The 20,661-nt window shown below is 43.9% G+C and overlaps 2 protein-coding genes and 1 long non-coding RNA gene across 6 annotated transcripts in view; 1 reads left to right on the top strand and 2 right to left on the bottom strand.

Annotated features, from left to right (window-relative positions):
- The window catches only part of LOC309517636 (leukocyte immunoglobulin-like receptor subfamily A member 2), a 32,882-nt gene extending 16,863 nt beyond the window's left edge, over positions 1-16,019 (bottom strand). Inside the window, exons 1-11 of one of the 4 annotated variants that reach the window (XM_082196937.1) lie at positions 15,721-15,997; positions 15,104-15,139; positions 13,437-13,681; positions 10,835-11,137; positions 10,043-10,330; positions 8,103-8,393; positions 7,011-7,301; positions 5,373-5,660; positions 3,802-4,092; positions 2,686-2,801; positions 2,389-2,527 (exon numbers count right to left, since the gene is read on the bottom strand). In XM_082196937.1, the coding sequence (XP_082053063.1) occupies positions 2,686-2,801; positions 3,802-4,092; positions 5,373-5,660; positions 7,011-7,301; positions 8,103-8,393; positions 10,043-10,330; positions 10,835-11,137; positions 13,437-13,681; positions 15,104-15,139; positions 15,721-15,752 (2,181 nt within the window). In that variant the 5' untranslated portion in view covers positions 15,753-15,997 and the 3' untranslated portion in view covers positions 2,389-2,527. Of the gene's footprint in view, positions 2,528-2,685; positions 2,802-3,369; positions 3,482-3,801; positions 4,093-5,372; positions 5,661-7,010; positions 7,302-8,102; positions 8,394-10,042; positions 10,331-10,834; positions 11,138-13,436; positions 13,724-15,103; positions 15,140-15,720 lie in introns of those variants that run through there. The other 3 variants (XM_082196939.1, XM_082196938.1, XM_082196941.1) reach the window with 3 other exon arrangements.
- The window catches only part of LOC309517637 (leukocyte immunoglobulin-like receptor subfamily A member 2), a 62,480-nt gene extending 41,819 nt beyond the window's left edge, over positions 1-20,661 (bottom strand). Inside the window, exon 1 of the mRNA XM_082196944.1 lies at positions 20,501-20,661. Within this exon, the coding sequence (XP_082053070.1) occupies positions 20,501-20,532 (32 nt within the window). The 5' untranslated portion in view covers positions 20,533-20,661. The remainder of the gene's footprint in view (positions 1-20,500) is intronic.
- LOC309517736 lies at positions 3,473-6,989 on the top strand. Its single transcript, XR_014213248.1, has 3 exons — positions 3,473-3,535; positions 4,794-4,841; positions 6,010-6,989. It is a non-coding gene; the product is annotated as an uncharacterized lncRNA (long non-coding RNA).

The following is a 20,661-nucleotide window of genomic DNA, read 5'->3' as shown; positions in this document are numbered from 1 at the left end:
CTGGAAGGTTTGCCTGTATATGAGAACTGAATCAGATTTCTTCCCCCATGCTAAGTCCTAGCTAACTAAGCTGGGTTAGAAACACAGAGACCTGCCTTATAGAGCACTTAGAGAGGACCATGATTAAGTGGTATACAAATTATATGGCAGACCTTCGGGCAATCTAGTTCCGTATTGCCTGTAATAACTTTCCAGAGTTTTAAGCAGGGTTCTCATTTCTAAACTTAGTCCAGATGAATCTGGGCCTGAACCCAGGTTTTCTGCATACAAAGCATAAAATGTGATTAAGAGGATAAAATGGAGGGGGAATGGTTCTGTTTTTGTTTTCTAGGAGGAAAGGCAGAATATGAATGTGATTAAACAAATAGGTCAGTAAATATTAAAGCACCAAAGAAAAAAATGGGAAATATTGCTGTTATTATTGTTTGTTTGCTTAAAATATTTATAGATTGCCTTTATGAGAGAGAACTTATTGAAGGCAACTTACAAAAGAGATAAAAAAAATACAATTCCAGTGATGTTTTTGTCGTGTTTATTTTTATTCATTCAAAACCAAAACCATATAGTTCAATGACATAATGAATTAAAGAGAAAACAGAACAGAACCATACAATTGCATAAAAATTAAAATTGAGCACACGCGAACCAAAAAAAATACTAATTTAAGTTGCTGCATTCACAATGCCTGTGGTGATGATGATGATGATGATATTTGATATTGGAGAGTAGAAATATGTCCTTTAAAAAAAATTGCCTTGTTTATAAATATCAGGTTGTTGTTGTTGTCATGTTGCCATGCCCTCAGCTGGCACCAAACACAGACTGCCCTCAAGTCACCTGTACCAGCTTCCAGGGGCAAAGGAAGGCCTCGTGACACCTAGGGTGGACGTCTATGACGCATGCACTGTACGTAGCGCCGTCGCACATGCGCTGTATAGCGGTTTGCCGCCGGCGCTGCTCCAGCGCCATACAGATGGTGCCCCGCGGGATCCCTCCGTCGCTGCTACAGCCATGAACGGAGGATCCCTGCACCATCTGTATGGCACTGGAGTGGCGCCGGCGGCAAACTGCTTTACAGTGCATGTGCGACGGCACTACATCCAGCGCATGCGTGCAACGCTGCACATGTGCATTACTTAGCACCGGAATCCTCTGCTTGTGGCTGCAGCCGCGAATGGAGGATCCTCCACATGCGGCTGTGTTGGCGCAATGGTTACCCTCACAGACATGGAATTCAGGCCGCACCACCCCCCCACCCACCCCCCGTTGAGACACCACTGCCAGCTTCTTGCTCTCTGTCAGGTGTACAGCCGAATTTTTCACAGGTATTTCTAAACTGCCTTTCTTCCCAGAGCCAACACGGATACTGTGGACTATTAGATATCTCCTACTTCTTAAGAAGCCATTCAAGAGGCATGTCTGTGCAGTACCATTTATTTAAAACCGAAATATTAAAATGTTTTATCATCGCTTACAGTGTAGAGAAGCACATGGTTTCATTTTTTATTTATCTTATCTGGTTATTTTGACTCATTTAAAACAATACTGGCTCTGCTCCATCATACCAACCCTGCTCCCCTCCAAATACTCTCTCTCTACATCCATAACCAACTGTCACTCCAAATTCAACCTCAAACTCAACTGCCTCTCTCAACTGTCCCCCAGCAGAATTCAAACTCCTTTTTCAAAACTTCTATCCAATCACCATTCACTAGCAACATTCCAAGCACCCACTTCCCAACAACAAATGCCATTAATTTGCATATTATTCTTGATTTGACATGATTCTTTGTATTTCTATGCTGCTTTTCTTTCAAAAGAATCTCAAAGAGGCTTACAAACAATAACAGCCTTATAACAAAACATAACAGAACTTTCCAAATACAGTATAAATCATAGTAAAATAATTAACAAACAATCAATAAAACAATTAGAATCCATAAAAGACTATTAATGAAACAGCCACTAATAAGCTAAACATCACAAATACAGCACAAGTCATACTATAGGATAAACAAATCAATATGGCATGTATAATCTATAAAACAATAGTAACAATATTAACAAAACAGCAACTAAAAAAAGTGAGCTAAGCTTGCTTACACACTTACCTCATATAACTCTAATATTATTACATATGCATACAATATTTACACAAACACCAGAACATCACGGTTGACGTCAACAATTTTATGATTTTCTCACTTGAAGATGTTACTAATAGCTGCAAATAATAACATATTTTACAGGGGACATTTGAACAGTTATTTTCATTCACATATAAAATATGTTTTTTTCCATGTAGTTGAAAATGAATCTTTTTTTGTTTGTTAAAAAAAAAACTTTTGTTTGAATCTGGGAACATGTAAAGAAAAGACAGGAATCAGTGGTCCTCCAAGTTCTGCTGTTCTCCTAGCAGCCTTAGACAGCATATGCGGGCTGATGAGAGCAGTAGTTTGGTCTGGAAGGCACCAGGCAGGCAAAGACCAATGTAGCACACATGTGAAACCACCTCCGAAGACTTCACCTGAAAGACAAGATAGAAATATTTCCCTCAATACCACCCACCTGTGGCCTCTTCTGTAACATCAAGAATCCCCAAACACCCCAAAAAAACTCAATTTGGGTTTCTTTGTTTCCTTTTTAAAGAGGAACCTTGAGTTGGAGAAGAACAAGTTATCTCACCTAGTGTACATGCTCCCTTTGGAAACGGCGATCCAAAGTCAATATATAGCCAAGGAGTACAGTGACCAGACCACCTATGACAAAGCGAATGATGTTCACCAGGGTGTGGTCGCTCTCTGAAAATGAAAAGAATAAATCAAGTTGCAGACCCACTCACAGTGGCTCCTGCCCCAGGCCTTGACCCTGTTAGGTGTAGCAAACTACACAAGACAATGTTCTGGGATTAAAAAAATTAGCTTTTATTGATTACAGTTGTAGGTAGGCTTTGGCTGAGGCATTTGGTGTACATAGATTCTTAGCCTTCAAATGGAGGGCTGCTGAGCAGGGTCAGGCCTGGGATTAAGGGACCGCCTCAAGAACACGGGTCTACCTTGGTGGTCCTCCAAGACAACTGCTGGAAGTGTGGGAGTGATTAGTGAGGCAGGAGAGGCTAGCAAGTTCTAGCAAGTTCCATATTCTAGCAGAGTTCCAAACATCCCCCTTTTTAAATTACGCAGCAATCAGCTTGTTGCTGACTCATCTGAGTCTTACTATTAAAGATTCCTTCCTGGTAAAATCCTTTCTAATCCCTCTTAAAAGGAATAAACACAAGAATCTGGTTAACATTAATATAAAAGTAGTTTACTCACAGATCTATTCAGGTTCACAGACATATCCCTGAAGGCAGGCTTAGGTTACATAACCACTAGAACTATTCCATAAAGAAGTTATGGAATAAGCGACTAAGCAGTCACTTCTCCAAACACACAGCAACATACAAAATGGAGAACACACACTGATCAGTACATGGAGGCAGCTGCAAAAGGCAATGAAGCAGGAAAACAGTGTTGAATCTCTATTTTGTACTCAAGTTTGTACCCGTTTATATCTAGTTTGTACCCAGTAGCATTTTTTCATGATTCATGTCAATTTCAGAATTAACTAAGTTATGATCAAAGAATTTGGGTCATAGCAAGCTAAGTAATACTCAGAGTAGATCCACTGAAATGCAAGAGATTCACTTTGGTCCATTGATTTCAAGGGCCCTACTCTGAGTACGACTTAGTTGGATAGGAACCTGTTAAACCAAATAATATAGTATGGCACACTGTCAGATAGCCAAGTCAGAAACCATACCTGATATCAGGAGCTCTATTGGGTCACTCTGTAGTGATAACACCTTTGGCCTTTTTTCTGCTACATAGCTGCAGCTGTAGCTCCCTTTGTTGTCCCAGCTGACATTGTGAATGGACAATGTACCATGATATAATTCAGTTTCCATGGTCCAGTTTAGTGATGGGTCTCCATCCTTATGGAGATAGAACATCATGGCTTCTTTTCCAGTTTCACACCTGATTGTGACTTGTTCTCCAAAGGCAACCAAGTTGCTAGGACTCATGGAAATTGTTGGTATATATAAATTAGGATCTGTCCACAGAAAAAGAGCCCACAGAAGTGAGATGACCATCAGCACAACATGGTGGAAACTGTTCTCAGGGACAGTGTAGAAAGCTGAAGCAGGATCTTAGGAAGATAGGAAGCTTATACTGAATCAGACCATTGGTCCATCTAGATCAGTATTTTCTACACTGACTGGCAGTGGTTCTGGCAGAGTTCCAGGCCAGGGACACTTCCAGCCCTACTTGGAAATGTTGGGAACTGAACCTGGGACCTTTGGCATGCAAAGCAGACACCCTACCACTAAGCTATGGTCCATCCTCTTAGAGCAGGGATAGAGAACCTCTTTCAACCCAAAGGCTGTATACTCTTCTGGGCAACATTCTGGGAGCCACATGCCATTGGTCAGTGGGGCCAATGTGGAGAGAACAATGAATACACACTTTCACTTTGAACAATAGGGCAGTTTCTACACACACCCCTCTCTGTTTTCCACCCAGGCAAGCAAAAGCATTGTCTGAGTTCAAGGGCACACTGCAGTCAGGCAAAAACACACCGTTACAAACGTAGCTGAACCAGACACATAAACAATAAGCAAAACACAGAGAAAAGTACATGACCAAATCAAGCAATTTGCACACAAAGTATAATAAGATCTATTTAAAGTATTTTTAAAAATATACTTAAACAATACCCTGGTCCTTCTCGCCTCAAACCCCGTTCCTTGGCAGAGTGCCTCTGTGTGGGCATGAGTGTCTTCTACTGGGAAAGCCAGCCAGGTAGGTGATGCTACTCACTGGGCAGCCTGCCAGAGTCTGGAATGTGGGCCAGAGCTAGGCTGGCACTTCCCTCCTCCTGCTGCTTTGGCTGGCAGAGAGGGCTTGCTACTGCTCTTGAGACAGCCGCCACCTCTGCCCTGTATGCAGTTGGTGGGCAGCCCTGAGGAGCTGCTACCACCAACACCTCGCACCACCGCAGCAGCCGCCCCAGCAGAGCACTCCTGTTTGCCATGGCCACCTCTGAGGGGACCTCCAACCACTCCTCGCTGTCTCCCCCACTGCCCCCCCCAAGTCATGAGGATTCAGGTGATGGCTGCCATAAAGGGAACCCACCGAAGAAGCCATCAGGAGAGCCATTTCCAGGCACCATTTATTTAGATTTGCTTGCACAAATCTTATGTGGAGATTAGAGCATATCCAGTCTTGGCTGAGCATTCATTCTGATCTGTTTGTGGGGCAAGTTATACCAAAATATGCCACGTTGGGCACTAAAATTCATTAATTTAGAATATCGTGAATGAAGATCCTCACCTACTAGGTAAAGGTCCACAGTATTACTTGCCTCCGAGATGAAGGACCCTGATTGGGGTCTATAATTGCAGTAGTAGCTCCCTCCGTCAGCTTCACTCACATTGTTGATGAGGAACACAGCATCAGAGCTACTTGTCTCCACTGACTGTAATTCCTTCTTACCATCATCCTTATAAAGATAACATGCCTTGTATGAATTATTGACAGAGCACTGAATGGTGATGTTTTCCCCCAGCTGTGGCATTGCACTAGGATGAAAAGAAATGCTGGGCCTGGGTAGATCAGGATCTGCGAGAGAAAATGCATGTGGCATCACTATTCTAATCATGACTGAGGAACTAAGCCATTTCACCGGCAAAAATATTACACTGCTGCTAGCTCATCCTCTAGACAAGGGCAGTCCTAAAATGTGCATGTCTAGAGGATGAGCTAGCAGCAGTGCAGTGTTGGCAAACATCCTTAACCCGCTTGCTAACTGTATTGTCCATACAGTTGTCATATGCTCAGATTCAGACCACACTGATGCCCTTTGTGCTGAATCAAGCTGTTTTGCCTTTTGAGATTTCACAGACATTGTGCTAGCAATTTCGAGGTTATCCTCACCAATATTGTGCTAGAAACTTGCTGTTCTTTTCAGGGTGAAAAAAACTGCCACTCACTATTCTTAGCTGAATTCTGGGGTTATTCCCTCTTTCTCCACTCATGTGACATCATTGCATCTGTTTCTAAAAAGACTTACTTAACCTGCTTATGTCATGCCATCGTGTATATGGACCTCAGAATAGATTGGTATACTTGTGGCAATTGTTGGTTCTCTCCTTAGCCAAAATGTTCTAAAGTAACTCTTGGTTAAAATCTATGAACACCCAACCCATTCCTAGACTGTCACTGTCAGTTCGTCCCTTCTGCGCTCCTGTCACACAAAATTCCAGAGCCAGTAGATGCAGAGGTGCCACCCGACTCTGATGCCATTGCAGCTTAGTTGGATGGAGCAGGGTGACAGAGCCAATCTCATGCTCTCGCTGATGTGCCTGCACAGCCCAGCCTCACCGCCACTCTTGCCCACTCCAACTCCATCCTGATAGACGGCAGTGAAGCTGGTTTTACAAGAGCGACTCCACCCCATTACAGAGATTGCTCCTGCCCCAATCTGTTAGGAGTCACAACTATGCAACCTGGGTCTTTACAAACAACAACAAAACAACCTAGTAACTGCAAAACATGATGCAGAATTCTAAGTAGAGAAGGTTGGTGGGGGGCAGTCTTCTTTTTAGTTTCTCTCAGTTCCCTAGGGCAGGAACGGGATCCTAAAGATCATGGCACATGTTAGGAGCATAAGAAGCTGCTATTGTCTATTCTGATCAGCATCTGTTCCACAGAGTTTCAGAGACAGGCATTCCCAGCCACACCTGGAGATGTTGGGGGTTAAACTTGGGACCTTCTGCATGCAAAACACATGTTCTACCACTAAGCTACAGCCCTTCATACCTCTGTCCAGTTATCCAGAACACGCAGCTTGCTTTGTATTTTCTTATGAAACATAGAACAGATCCTGTAGCTACAATTCAAATATAATACCAAAAATTAAGAACCAAGGCATGGGACTAGGTAGGATATGGGCAAAGTTAGTTCTCATACCTGTTATCTTGATTGTCACCAAGTCACTGGGCTCTGAGATGATAAAAGGTTTCTCCTTGACACTGTACCTGCAGCTATAGTTCCCTCCATCCTCCAAGTTAGCATCTTTCATGAAGAATGTGCCCATGGTCCCATTAATCTCTATGACTTGAAGAGGCATTTGTTTTCCAGTCTTCTCAAAAATGAACTTTGCAGCCCAGTGTTGGCTTTGGCAATTGATGGTGGCATTTCCACCCCGGACAACCCACTGAGTGTGTGCCAGGGTGATGTTGGGTTTGGATAACTTGGGATCTGTGCAAAGGAAGAAATTGATCGGCGAAGGCTATTCCAAGCCAATATTTGCTCTGACAATGGATGGTGACATTTACCCCTGAGGGTGATCCATTGAGTGTGGGTCAGAGAACTGATAGACTTGGGTAACATGAGAACTGTGCAAAGAAGGAAATGAGACAACAAGGAACCACCCCCATCACCAGTGCTGTGAATGTTATCAACCTTCTGCAGGGTTAACCAAGATAGTGCCCTCCAGAAGTTGTTGCCTGCCATCTTGTCCATCACTTCATGGAAGCAAAATATATTCAATCAGCCTGTTGGTCTCTCTCCCCCCCCCTCCCCCTCCATGTTAGAGCACCTGGTCCTTTAGAACTCCATCATAGATAGACATTATAAGCTTCTCCCAATAGAAAGATTTGGTAGTTTGCTCTTATTTTTTTATTGAAAACCTTCCTTCCTTCCTTCCTTCCTTCCTTCCTTCCTTCCTTCCTTCCTTCCTTCCTTCCTTCCTTCCTTCTCTCTCTTCCTCCCTCCCTCTCTTTCTTTAACTGACTGAGATGTCTGCGCTTGTTACAATTTCTTCCCTTCATTCTCTGCCTTCATTTCAGTCCCAACCCAAAGGTTTTCTTCCTGAGCTTCCCTTGTGGCTTGTATCCTATTTTCATTTCCTTGTTCATGAAAACTGGTGTTAAGCCAAAAGTGTTTGTATGAGGACTTTCAGCTATAAATTGAGCCCTCACCTGTACTAGGCATTTAAAGCACGGTTATACCAGTTGTTTCTTCCCACAAAGAATACTGGGACTTAATTGGTACCCTCACCTAGTACAAACAGCTCCACACGGTCACTGGCCTCTGAAGAGGTGAAAAACTGTGAGGGCTCTGTGTAGCTGCAGTAGAAGCTCCCTCCATCCTCCCAGTCCATTCTGTTGATACTGAAGTTCTTCCTGTCCTCATTTGTCACTGTTATTTGTAGATTCCTCTTGTCTTCAGCCTTATGAAGATAGAACCTCTTGCTCTGACCTTGGGCTGAGCACTGAATGGTGACTTTGCTTCCCAGTTGTGCAATGTAGCCTGGGATCAGGGAGATATTGGGTCGGGCTGTGTTCTGATCTATGAACAGAAAGCATATTAAATAGCATGTAGCATCGCAAAACACCCACCCATGCTTTGTACACACTGTACACAGTGTAATTGTACACATGCTTAGGATGAGTAAGTCTCGTTGAGTTTCGTGGTGTTTAGGATTGAATCCTAGGCCATTTTGCAAAGAGAAACATGATGCCTGTAGGAATTTGTTTTCTGAATAGTCAGAAAGAAAAGCTGACATACATTTTTTGTTTTATGTAAGTGATCATTTGTAAATTACCCATCCCATGGATCATTGTAGCGATGTACAAATGAAAATACAATAAAACAACGAAAACACTGCTTCATGAAAACATCATAATATTATCACCAGAATAATCAATGATCAAGGACTTTTATTTCTGGGCAGGCCTCCCATAAAAGAAAAGTCTTATGCATTCTACAAAATAAATAGTGTCATAGCCTTTCTCCCAGTGGAAACTAGTATATAAACATTCATTATCTTCTTCTGAACTTTATTGTGCCAAAATTGTCAAATGGGAAATTTTAATAAAATTACTGATCTTTTTTGAAATTTCAGCATTGTTGAAAACAATTATTTTATTTTAAAATGCAGCTATTAAATGACACAGTAGCATGTGCAACTATGGAAAAGACATGACATGTGTTGTGTCCCACTTATGACAGAGATTCTCATCCCTCTCCTTGTGTGAAAAGGATAATCTCTGAGCCCCATTATTCTGCCTTTATCAGGACTATACAAAATGGCCCCCTATGGATGTTGCTGGACTATGGCTCCCATCAACCCTGACCTTGACTATGCTGAATGAGGCTGATAGGAACTGGAGTCCCTCAGCATCCAAAAAGCACCACATTGGCTGCCCTGATTAATATATGGTCCCTCTCTCACTCATTACTTCTCAGGCTGATAATCAAGAACATTATTTTTAAAAATGTAGCTGGGATGCAGTGGGTATCCATCTTCTGAGGTATCTCAGGTTCAAAGCAGCCTTCAATAATTTAAGTTATCTCTCACAACATAGTAGCGGCTTTCTCATGGTGCTCAGTTTGGGAATGACTGAGCTTTCTTCATGAATACCAGTGAATGTTTGTTCCCTCTGAATGGGGCCACCTCCAGAATTGTGGAACAGGGGTTGGGGGAGGACTCAGCAAAGGGCCCATTGGCTGGCCTCTTCCTATTTCCATGGGTCTTCCAGTGGCTTTACTTGGTGGCGGCAGCAGTGAGCAGCAACTGTATCCCAGTAGAGCCACCATGTTAATTCCCCACATTACGTTGGGGCATCATGGGAAATTAAAATGGCAGCATCCATCCCCACAGCTCTCATGGGAACCTCATAACAATGATTTGAAGTGTGGCCAGGGAAGGTAGACACAGCAGTGGGACCTTCTGGGGCTCTGACAGCTGCCTGAGGATGCCAAATGCTAGTGCTATCCCTGCCTCTGAATAAAATATAATGTGAGGGGAACAAAGACAGGCCCAATTTTATTCTGTACTGAAATACAAATTAAGATTGCAACCCTATACATGCTTACCTGGGGATAAGCCTCATTGAACTCAATGGAAGCTTATTTCTCAATGGACATGGTGCACCTAAACCCCAAATAAATAATGAGTCATGGGAGAGGTATGTAAATGCAAAGTTCACTCTTACCTGTCATTAGCAATCTCACAAGTTCACTAGTCTTTGAGATGATGAAAGGTTTTGACTCGCTGTACCTGCAGCTATATTCTCCTGTATGCGCCTGGTCTACATTGGAGACGAAGCACTGAGCTGTGGTCTCATCAGTCCCCAAGCATGGCTGAAGCATCTCTTCTCCAGACTTTTGGATATAGAACCTCGTGGAAAACTTTTTGCTTTGACATTGGAAAGTGACATTTCCCCCAAAAGCAACCAGCTCAGTGAGGCCCAGAGAGATAATGGGTCTAGGAAAGTAGGGATCTGTAAGAAGGGAGAAGTTGGTTAATGAAGGACTCTCCATCTTTGCGGTGGATTGTTTACACCATGCAATTTTGTGTGGTGGAAGGGTGCATAATGGAAAGGGAAACACTCCATGTTGTCCCTCAGCCTGGAAAGACATCTACCCAACTCTACCCAAGCTCCAACACTCTCCAGAATCAAGATGGACGTTCACTAATCGAAGCAGCTATGATGCTGTAAACCAGGAATTTGGTGGGAAACATGAGAAGAAATAGGAAGGCCTTTTTCATCCCCTTTATTTATGTGACTCTCCAAATGTCCTTGGACTCCAGCTCCCATTGGCCTCTGCAAGTATAATCAATGGGCAGAGGATGATGGGACTTGTAGTCCAGCAACATCAAGGGGAAGGAGTACAAGTCTCCCAACCCTGTTATACATAGTCCAGGTACTCTAAGACTAAAGTACAAACATCCAGCAAGCTGGATCACTATATTTGTCTGGGGGACAATGAATCAGAACCCTTACCTATGATAAACAACTCCAAATCATCACTGGACTTGGAGGAGATAAAATCCCCTGATGGTGCTCTGTAGCTGCAGCGATATTTGCCTGCATGATGCTCTTGCACTTCTCTAATGTTAAATGTGGCCATGTATCCATCTGGTTTCACAGAATCTGCTTTCATCTTATCTGCATCAGTATGGAGATAGAACCTCTGGATTGGATGTTGGGTTACCTCTTTGAATGAGCACTGAATAGACACATTACTTCCCAGGTAAATCAGCTTCTTTGGGTAAAGGGTGATATTTGGCTTCGGTAGCTCGAGATCTGTGAGGATGAAGTCAACTTAGAATGTGAAAATAATGAGGATAAATGCATAAAAGGCATGCCCCTGAATGTAGTCAATTACCACAGGGTTACGGCCAGCGGTAGGATAACAGGATGGATTGCAGGTGAAAGTGGACACACTATACAATAGTGCAGAGGTTGCCAACTTTTGGGGGCTAGTAGGCACATTTCAAATGTTGAGGTGGTGCCCTGGGTGCCAGTTACAAAATGGCTTCTGTGAGAGTGTGGCATAAGACAAAATGGCCGCCACATCTAAAAGAGCTGAAAAAGAAGCAGGGTCACACAACAGTGCAGGCCTGCGGTCACTCAGATACACCCCCTCCCTGTCAATAGGAAAAAAGTCCCCACATCAGCTACTGACACTGACAGAAAAGTGATTTGCACCTCTCCTTTGTTGAGAACAGATTGGATGTCCAAACTGGCATCAACTGAAATGTGGGCCTGTTTAAGGATGTGTGTTCAATGCAGAAAAGACTGAACCATGAAGAGTGGACAGTGTCTCCTGCATTGCGGGGCTGTCTGTTTTAGGGGACATTTGCTAAGACTTTTGTGAGTGCCATAGGGGGTAATGGCAGGGACACAGGCGCCCACGGGCATTGCGTTGGCAAACCCTGTGATAATGAGATGTACACCAGCTTAAACACAGGAACAGGAACAGGAATGTCTATTCAGCTCTATATGATCTGCAGTTGCATTATATGAAAGTGACCAGCACAAAAGCCTGGATCCATTTGTCTATACTGTATTTTGTGAGGTTTTACCCACCCTGCAGGGAATACCATGCTTGTAAATATTACCCAATTCTCTCACTTAATAATTTTCCCATCTTACATCAAGGTTCAGATCCAGGTCCAAAATGCTTCAGACTGAAGCAGGGGGTTCTCAGAAGTATCACATCATGGTCCAAACGTAGGGCTTGTCCACAATGAAGTCTAATATGGACTTGAAGTGACTTGTATTCTCAATCATTTAATGTCATCCACTGCAAGGAACTGCAATTTTGCACATTTTTGCTTTTGAATTCAGCTTTCCCCCGAATCTCACTCTCTGTATTTGAACCAGCAGTCTCGTTTTGTGAGCTGAGGCACCGTGAAAGAACTGTGGTGCTGGGAATAGAGGTGGGCACCTTTTTATTCACGAGGAGTGGACCAGGGTGAAGCCTTCCTATGGACCCACTCTGCTCCCCTCCCCAGGAAAGGCCACTCCTAGAGCCACCTGCCATTGGTCAATTTACAGGCAGGCCATATTCACGTCATACAGATGATGGCATATTCCTGAAGTCTCCTGTCCGCTAGAGGGCTTGGCAGGAAAGGGTTCCTTCAGGCAATGGCAGGGGGAAGGAAGAGGTGGGGCATCTGGCCACAATGCCACACTACTTGCAGGTGAGCAGAATTGGGCCTGCTTTAGCAGAAAGCATCACAGGGCTGCCTTGGCTATGCCTGTTAGCCCTGTACGGTTGTCCTTGTGTGACTGACCTGTGGTGTCATCACTGGGACAGCTCCTGATTTTGAGGCGGGAGGTGATATTTCCATGGATTTTGCAGTCATATCTGCCATTTCAAGGATTTTCTGATTGGTGTGTGTCTCCCCTTTGGGACTGGGTGAGTTTACACCATGCTGGTCATCATTCCACAGGCATTGTGGTGACACGTGTTCCTCCTTTGTGTAATTAGTGTACAGGATTAGCTCTGCCTAATGTGCATTACAGGGTCAGTGTGTTAAACGCACAAACACACACAGGGGAAATTCTAGTGTATTTCTGGCACTGCTGGTCCACTCCAAGGCTGGTGATATTTTATCGCTGCATGAGAACTTTCCTAGCCCATATCTACATTATGTCCTTCACCTAGCAGATGGAAATATTAACTGAGGCTAATGAATCAAGTTTCAGTGGCCCCAGGATGCTATTCTGAAGAAGAAGAAGAAGAAGAAGAAGAAGAAGAAGAAGAAGAAGAAGAAGAAGAAGAAGAAGAGTAGTAGTAGTAGTAGTAGTAGTAGTTTGGATTTGATATCCCGCCTTTCACTCCCTTTAAGGAGTCTCAAAGCGGCTAACATTCTCCTTTCCCTTCCTTTCCCACAACAAACACTCTGTGGGGTGAGTGGGGCTGAGAGACTTCAAAGAAGTGTGACTGGCCCAAGGTCACCCAGCAGCTGCATGTGGAGGAGCGGAGATGCGAACCCGGTTCCCCAGATTATGAGACTACCGCTCTTAACCACTACACCACACTGGCTCTCCAGTATTCTGAGATACCGAGGAGTAATCTGAGGCAAGACCATACCTGTTATCAGCAACTCCAGTGGTTCACTGCATTCTGAACTAGACTTGCTTGAATTGTAATAGAAACAGGTGTACATTCCTCCATCCTTTGAGCTCGCATTAGTGATGGGGAAATGAGCCAATCCTTTGTCTCCTGGTCTCGGACTGGCTATCGTCTGATGACCTTTTTTCAGGTAGAAAGTCAGCCCTTCGGTGGTGGGTGCCTCACAAAGGATGGTGACATTTCCTCTAGGCAAGACTCTCCAACTGGGAGTCAATGAGATTTTGGGAGCAGGAAGGAGGATCTCACTGGATTAACAGGGAAAGGAGGAGGAGGAGGAGGAGGAGGAAGAAGAAGAGGAAGAGGAGGAGGAGGAGGAGGAAGAAGAGGAAGAGGAAGAGGAGGAGGAAGAAGAGGAAGAGGAAGAGGAGGAGGAGGAGGAGGAGGAGGAGGAGGAGGAAGAAGAAGAAGAAGAAGAAGAAGAAGAAGAAGAAGAAGAAGAAGGGAAGAAGAAGATTATTTCCAAAATTTCTATCCCGGGCAGGTAAAAAAATGCACACTGCATTAAACAATCGATTACTTATGAAATATGTAATGGCCACCAAGGGCCACCAAAATGCTGTCTATGAGCATGATGGCACCCTTGAGATCTTCCCCTGGTGCTCATGAAGTCTTTGAGTCCCCTCCTGAAATTCACTGTCCCCTTGCTCATGTTCATATGCCGGCGGACAGTGGTGGTGATGAAGCCCTATGTGTTTTCCAAGGCTCAGATTAATTACAAGTCACACTTTCTCTGGGTGGGTGGATGGCTGAATCAGGGGAGGGAACAGAGACATAACCAGTGAGTTTGGTACCCACTCAAAAATTCAAAAGGCTCAAGCAGCCCAGTTTTGTTTTGTTTTTTTTTTGGGGGGGGGTTTAATGCAGTGTATGTATGTGCACAGTCCTGCTGCAGCAGCAGGCAAACATTTAGACCAATTTGCATCAAAATGAATAATGAACACTTCACACAGCTAAGGATGGTAGAGTTTGAGTCTGGTAGAGTCTTTATAGGTTGCTATGGAAATGCTAGTAGCCATCATGTTTGCATCATGCATTATTAATCTAACTAAATTGATGATAATGGTGAGATTTTTTGCTAAATCTGTTAGAAGCAAATATAAAGAGCAAGGGGCTAGGTGCAGCTCTGACTAAAATATCTTTGCTCTTGGTTCATCAGTGATTTTTTTATATTTAAAAAACTTCCCTGCCCCCAGATCTTAGTTCTCTGTGGACTCAGTGTGCTACATCTTTTTGTACTCCATGGTCTAGTGTCTCCATGGTCTAGTGGGAAGGGAGTGGTAAACCATGAAAAGTCAATGGAGCTCTAAGGGTTAGTAGGAAGAGTGACACACTGATACTTAGCTTGGAAAAGTCCATAAAGGTGAAGAATTTGAAGGCAGAAGACCATTCAAGGAGCAAGGGGCTGCGACTTCATGGCCTTTGAAGGCCATGGTTTTCCTACATGTGCAATAGTACTGAATAACCCATACCACACAATGGGAAATGGGGTCCTGCAAATCAACCCTTACAACCTGCAAGATATTGTAATAGACAAATCTCCCTCCCTCCTCCATGCAGACCTGTCTCAAAGCTCCGCAGGTCAACGTAACATAATCCAAACATTCTTCACCCCAATATTTCCTTACCTTTGAACACATTTTTCTGTTGATCTGGAGAGCAACCTAGAAAGAGGGGAAAAAACAATTACTGAACAGGTCCCATGGCAATAAGAATTACTGAACAGGTCCCATGGAAAAGTGCCTGGCCACTCATCTTCTATGGCAGGTGTCCCTCCAGGCGTTGCTAATCTGCAACTGCCACCATTCCTGGACATCACTCCTGGTCCTTGGGTTCCTCTAAAGAATCAATTTGTAACACTAGGATGGCTCTTAGCAGAGGACAATATGCTTCACTCCTGAGCTATCACAATCATATCCCCCATTCATTTTTGACTCAGATCAGAGATAAGGCACTCGTGGCCTTCAGGCGTTGCTGGACTACAAATCCCATCATCCCTGCCTATTGGCCAAGCTGGCAGGGGCTGATGGGAGTTAGAGTCCAGCAAGGACCAGAGTACCACAGGCTCTCCATCCTTGGTGCAGATATGTAAGTTTTGCCCAACCAGACCCCACGACACTTGTCATTTCTGAAACTGAACATCCCTCCCTCCCCATCTCTTAGTCTTTCACGCATACTCCCACTGGAAAATGTTCTTCTCTTCAGTTCCCCGTTCTAGGCACTCCTTGGCTTTTGAGATTCTCACCAAAGCAACAGGATGCTGGCAGCAAGAGCCATGAGGCAATGTTGGGTCCCCAAGGGCTAGATCCAACCTCAGAGCCTTCTGCTCTGTTAATGCTCTGCTTTTCTTGAGCCCCCAGATTTGATCTAATGACACAGGAAACTGGGCTCAGGCATTATCTACCACCCAGTCCGTAACTCATGAGCCTCTGACATGCTCCCTTATAATCAGCAGGAAATATCTCCTGTGATCAGATATCCATTGACTCAGGAAGGCAGCTCTTCAACTACAAATGTTCACAAAACCCATTCTGAGCTACTGAGATTAGATTGCTGATGGTTACGGAAAATACAGATTATAAAATTCTGGCTTTGTACTAAAAGAATGATAAATAAGCCTTTCAAAGAACTTAAAGGCCAGCTCACCTTTATAGGCTCCTTGTTCTTACTCCGTTGCTGCCTACTGTGCAGGGAGATTAAGGATGGGCCAATATGTCAGTCTGAGTTTCTCTCTCTCTCTCGTTTTTCTAGTCTTAAGATCAAGGCTCCACATTTTCATGTTTGCAATTTTGAAAAACATTTATTTGTAAAAGATAGCAATAGAATGAGATGCCAGCTGAGTGGTGTTTTAATTCTCGAGTCTGGTTGTTTTAATGGTGACAGTTCCTTCTTTAAAATCAATCTATCTGAATTTTTGGAACAGGTGGAAGCGGTGGAAAAAAAAAAGACAAACAGTTAAGATTGAACTTGAGCCTGGGACACTCGCCGCTCATCACGGGTGGCTAGCCCTGCCCCCGGATGCAAAGCTAGCTTCGCCTATGGCCAGGACAAGAGGCTTCAGGAATTGTCAATGGGTCCTTTGCAGGGGTGTGAGCCTCAGCAGGTGCCAAGGGGATTTCCACACCCTCCCACAAACAAACAAACAAACAAACAAAAAAGGCATCAATGGACAACCGCAGGTTGTGCCCTTTCGACACCCTTGAAAGATATGGAGAGGCATGCCCCTTACACCCCATTAATCTGGAACCCCTCCTGGAGCAGCCAAGAGGGAGACTTGCCGGGTTCACTGCAAAACAGGATGTCCAGAGAGCAATGTTTTTGACCTGCATTGCCATAACCAACTGTCAGACTCTTGTACCACTGTACAAGTTTTCTGAAGGCAGATCAGGAGTCTGGCAGTTCATGATTACAGAGGTTGAGCAAGAGAAAGATATGTTTCAATGTTTCCCTGAAGGGTTTACAGTGCCTATCAGCTTGGCAAATAAAGTTACATCTGTGATTTGCATCTGTTACTTTTCAAACTAAAAAACAATGTAAGTTACATTTGTGATTCTTTTCCATCTCTTTACCAACATAGTTTCAAATACCTATTCTTGGATTACAGTGTAGCTTTGGGAATCAAAGGGATTTTTATTGGTTGCAAAAAATCACAAAGAGAGGGGGAAATAACTTCCAATTCATTTTGTCACCTATTTTCATTTAAAGAGGTGTGTTTCCATTTGCCAGCAGACCAGGAAGAAGAGTCAAGACAGCCAAATGTGCATAAACCTGAGGATCTGCAAAACAAAGTACAGTGGTACCTTGGGTTAAGTACTTAATTCGTTCCGGAGGTTCGTTCTTAACCTGAAACTGTTCTTAACCTGAAGCACCATTTTAGCTAATGGGGCCTCCTGCTGCTGCCGCACTGCCGGAGCACAATTTCTGTTCTCATCCTGAAGCAAAGTTCTTAACCCGAGGTACTATTTCTGGGTTAGCAGAGTCTGTAACCTGAAGCGTAAGTAACCTGAAGAGTATGTAACCCAAGGTACCACTGTAACTAGTCAGATTCAACCAATGTAGCCAAATTAAGTCTGGGCAGATGTTCATTAACAGAGGAAGGTAATTTCTATCCACATCACCTGGGCAAGTTAACAGCCGCACACCGCAAGGTTTGCTAAGATTCCTCCCTCCTCACTGCATGGGCTTTGGTCTTAGGAGTGACAGGCACACAGTGTCCCTACTGGCCAACATTCACAGTGAGAGCCAGTGTGGTGTAGTGGTTAAGAGTGGTAGATTCGTAATCTGGGGAACTGGGTTCGCGTCTCCGCTCCTCCACATGCAGCTGCTGGGTGACCTTGGCCTAGTCACACTTCTCTGAAGTCTCTCAGCCCCACTCACCTCACAGAGTGTTTGTTGTGGGGGGGGGGGAGATTGTTAGCCGCTTTGAGACTCCTTCGCGTAGTGATAAAGGGGGATATCAAATGCAAATCCAAACATTCACTCCAATGTATTCGTCAGACCAAAGGGCATCCCCCCCCCCGGCAGCAAACTATGCCTGACAACAGTAACTAAGGGATGCCCACAATTGCAAATCGATATATATTTGCAACTTGGTATATATTTGCTTGCTGTGCATAATTTATCCTGTTTCTCTTTGCAATGAGGTGGGAGAATGTGGTGTTCATGGCACTGAAATCTTCGACAATCGAAATGCAGTCCTGTCCCCCCAACCACTCTTGCTTCTGAGACATGAGTTGACATTGTTCGTATCAGTTAAGCATGTCCCCAACCTTAAGACTGGAAACTGGCTTTAAAAAAACACGTGCTTAGAATATTTTGCTTTTCCATTACAGTAGTTTCAGTGTTTTCTTTAAAAAAAAATACCCTAGCCCTTAGGGAATATTGGTGGTATATATCTTATGGGAAATATTGTTTATTTCCCTGTTCATGGGGGGAAATCATGTCCATTTATTTTTCCACATAATTATTCACATTTTTTTCAAAGCAATTCTCACTCCCTCTTCTAAGAGTTTGAAATGAGGTTTCTTTCCCAGATGTAAGAGGCCTCCAAGCTGGTTTAGCAGCTCCCTCTGCAGCTCAAAGGAAGAAAACACTAAAGCTTCATCTGATAATTTCACCCTCCCCTTCCTGCCAAGGTTCCAATTTGTTTCCTGCTTCAGCTCAAAACAAATCTACTTGATTCCACATGTCAAGATCTGTGCCCCCCCCCTTCATTATGCTTTGTGTATGTTTCTGTGTGTTTGTGCTCTAGTCAAAAACAGAAAGAAGAAGAAAAGGGGGAAAGGTTCGTTCATGTTTCCCTCAACTCCCCTGACCCATCCTGTCTTTCTGCTCTGGGGAAGCTTATACAGTGGTACCTCGGGTTATGTACTTAATTCATTCCAGAGGTCCATTCTTAACCTGAAACTGTTCTTAACCTGAAGCACCACTTTAGCTAATGGGGCCTCCTGCTGCTGCCGCACCGCCGGAGCACAATTTCTGTTATCATCCTGAAGCAAAGTTCTTAACCCGAGGTACTATTTCTGGGTTAGCGGAGTCTGTAACCTGAAGCATATGTAACCTGAAGCGTATGTAACCCGAGATACCACTGTAAACAAGTAGAGAGGACATACCACCACAAGGCCAAATTTTCCAGTTATGTGCTCAGATGATGTGACCCACCCCCCTTATAATGCTATGCAAAGAAACAATGAAAGGAGCACAGACAAGATTATTGGGTTCAGTTAGGCCACATCTTTATTGATTACAGATGTAACTGAGTTTTGGCTTGGCACTGGGTATTACCAGCCTGTCTTCTCGTCGATTATCAGGGGGCCAAGCCTGCTGAAGGGTTAATCTACCAAAATGCCTTGTGCGCCACACGTTTGTCACCTCACGTAGAAGCTTCTTAGTGACCCTTCATCCAACAAATTAAGATATGTAGCACAACCAATACATACAATTAATGAACAAAATAAAGCAAATGGTAAGAATAATGCTTTAACCCCAGTGCAATTATATCATAGCTACAGAACCTCTCCTGTGATAGGGAAAAAAACTATCCCCATCAGACACAAACAGAAACAAGATATGGAAAATCAGTGGTGCTTAAATAGTGGCTATTCAGCCATGACAGGTTCTTATTTTTCAAAACCATTTCCTCCTGAATAAGAGAGAAGCCTGAAAAAAGAAAAAAGAAATATTAAGCAGGCCTTGCAGCAAGCTCTTTACCAGACCACAGCACCCACCTCTCCAATCACCCTCCCAAAAACACACAGAGTCCTATCTAATAAAGTCATACTCACAGCAGACCCATCAAAAACAATGGGCTCATGCCAAATGTAAGCCCTCTGACTGATTGATTGATCGATTATTTAATCTCTATCCCACTTAATATATTAAAAATATGTCTAAACAGTGTACAGAAAACTAAACAACAAACAATTCAAACAAAATATTACAAAAATACAGTTACATATAAAAATGTTACATTGATACAAATTTGCGTGTGCGCGCGCATACACACACACACACACACACACATTCATCATCCCTCTCAGCCTCCGGGCTCTCTCCCAGGGCCCAAGAAACTCTCAGCTAACCCACAAAAGTCTCACAACGAGAAGGGTTCATGGAAACAGCAGGCATCACCTGAGTCTCTCACTCTAGACTTGCTTTTAATGGGCAGGCCCAAAGTGGATGGTCCTTCCTCAGGCTCCCCACGGCTGTGTCCTATTCAGCTGCACTCTCCACCCTCAATTCCAGATGCAGCAGGTTTGATTGCAATGGATCTGCTCTGGAGCATATTTTCACTTCCAGTATCCTCATCCTTCAAGCATCTGATTTATGTGAAATTCTCCAGGTTGGCTTAAGATTGCCCAACTTGCCACCCCAGCCCTTCATTTCAGACCATCGCCAACCCTCTCTCACAGACATCTAGCTTCCACCAACTAACTGTCCTTCTTTCCAGCTCCTTTATATCAGAAACCTCATGCAAAAGCTTTCTAACTCCTTTTAATCAATAGCTGGGCCTTTGTGGTTCTCACCAATATAAGATGATGGAGAGCACAGGCGTCATGGCAGATCACCATTAGTGTCCACAAGATCCGGTTCCAGCTCGAAGGTCCTCAACCCTTGCAGTTTAGTGCTGTTTTCTGTGTGCCAGCCCAGATTGCATCTGAAGCTACAGGAAACTGAGGGGAGCAGC

The sequence above is a fragment of the Podarcis vaucheri genome, assembly GCF_965113315.1.
Source record: "Podarcis vaucheri genome assembly, chromosome: 13".
In the NCBI taxonomy this organism is placed as follows: Eukaryota; Metazoa; Chordata; class Lepidosauria; order Squamata; family Lacertidae; genus Podarcis; species Podarcis vaucheri.
This window is presented reverse-complemented; position numbering and strand designations above follow the sequence as displayed.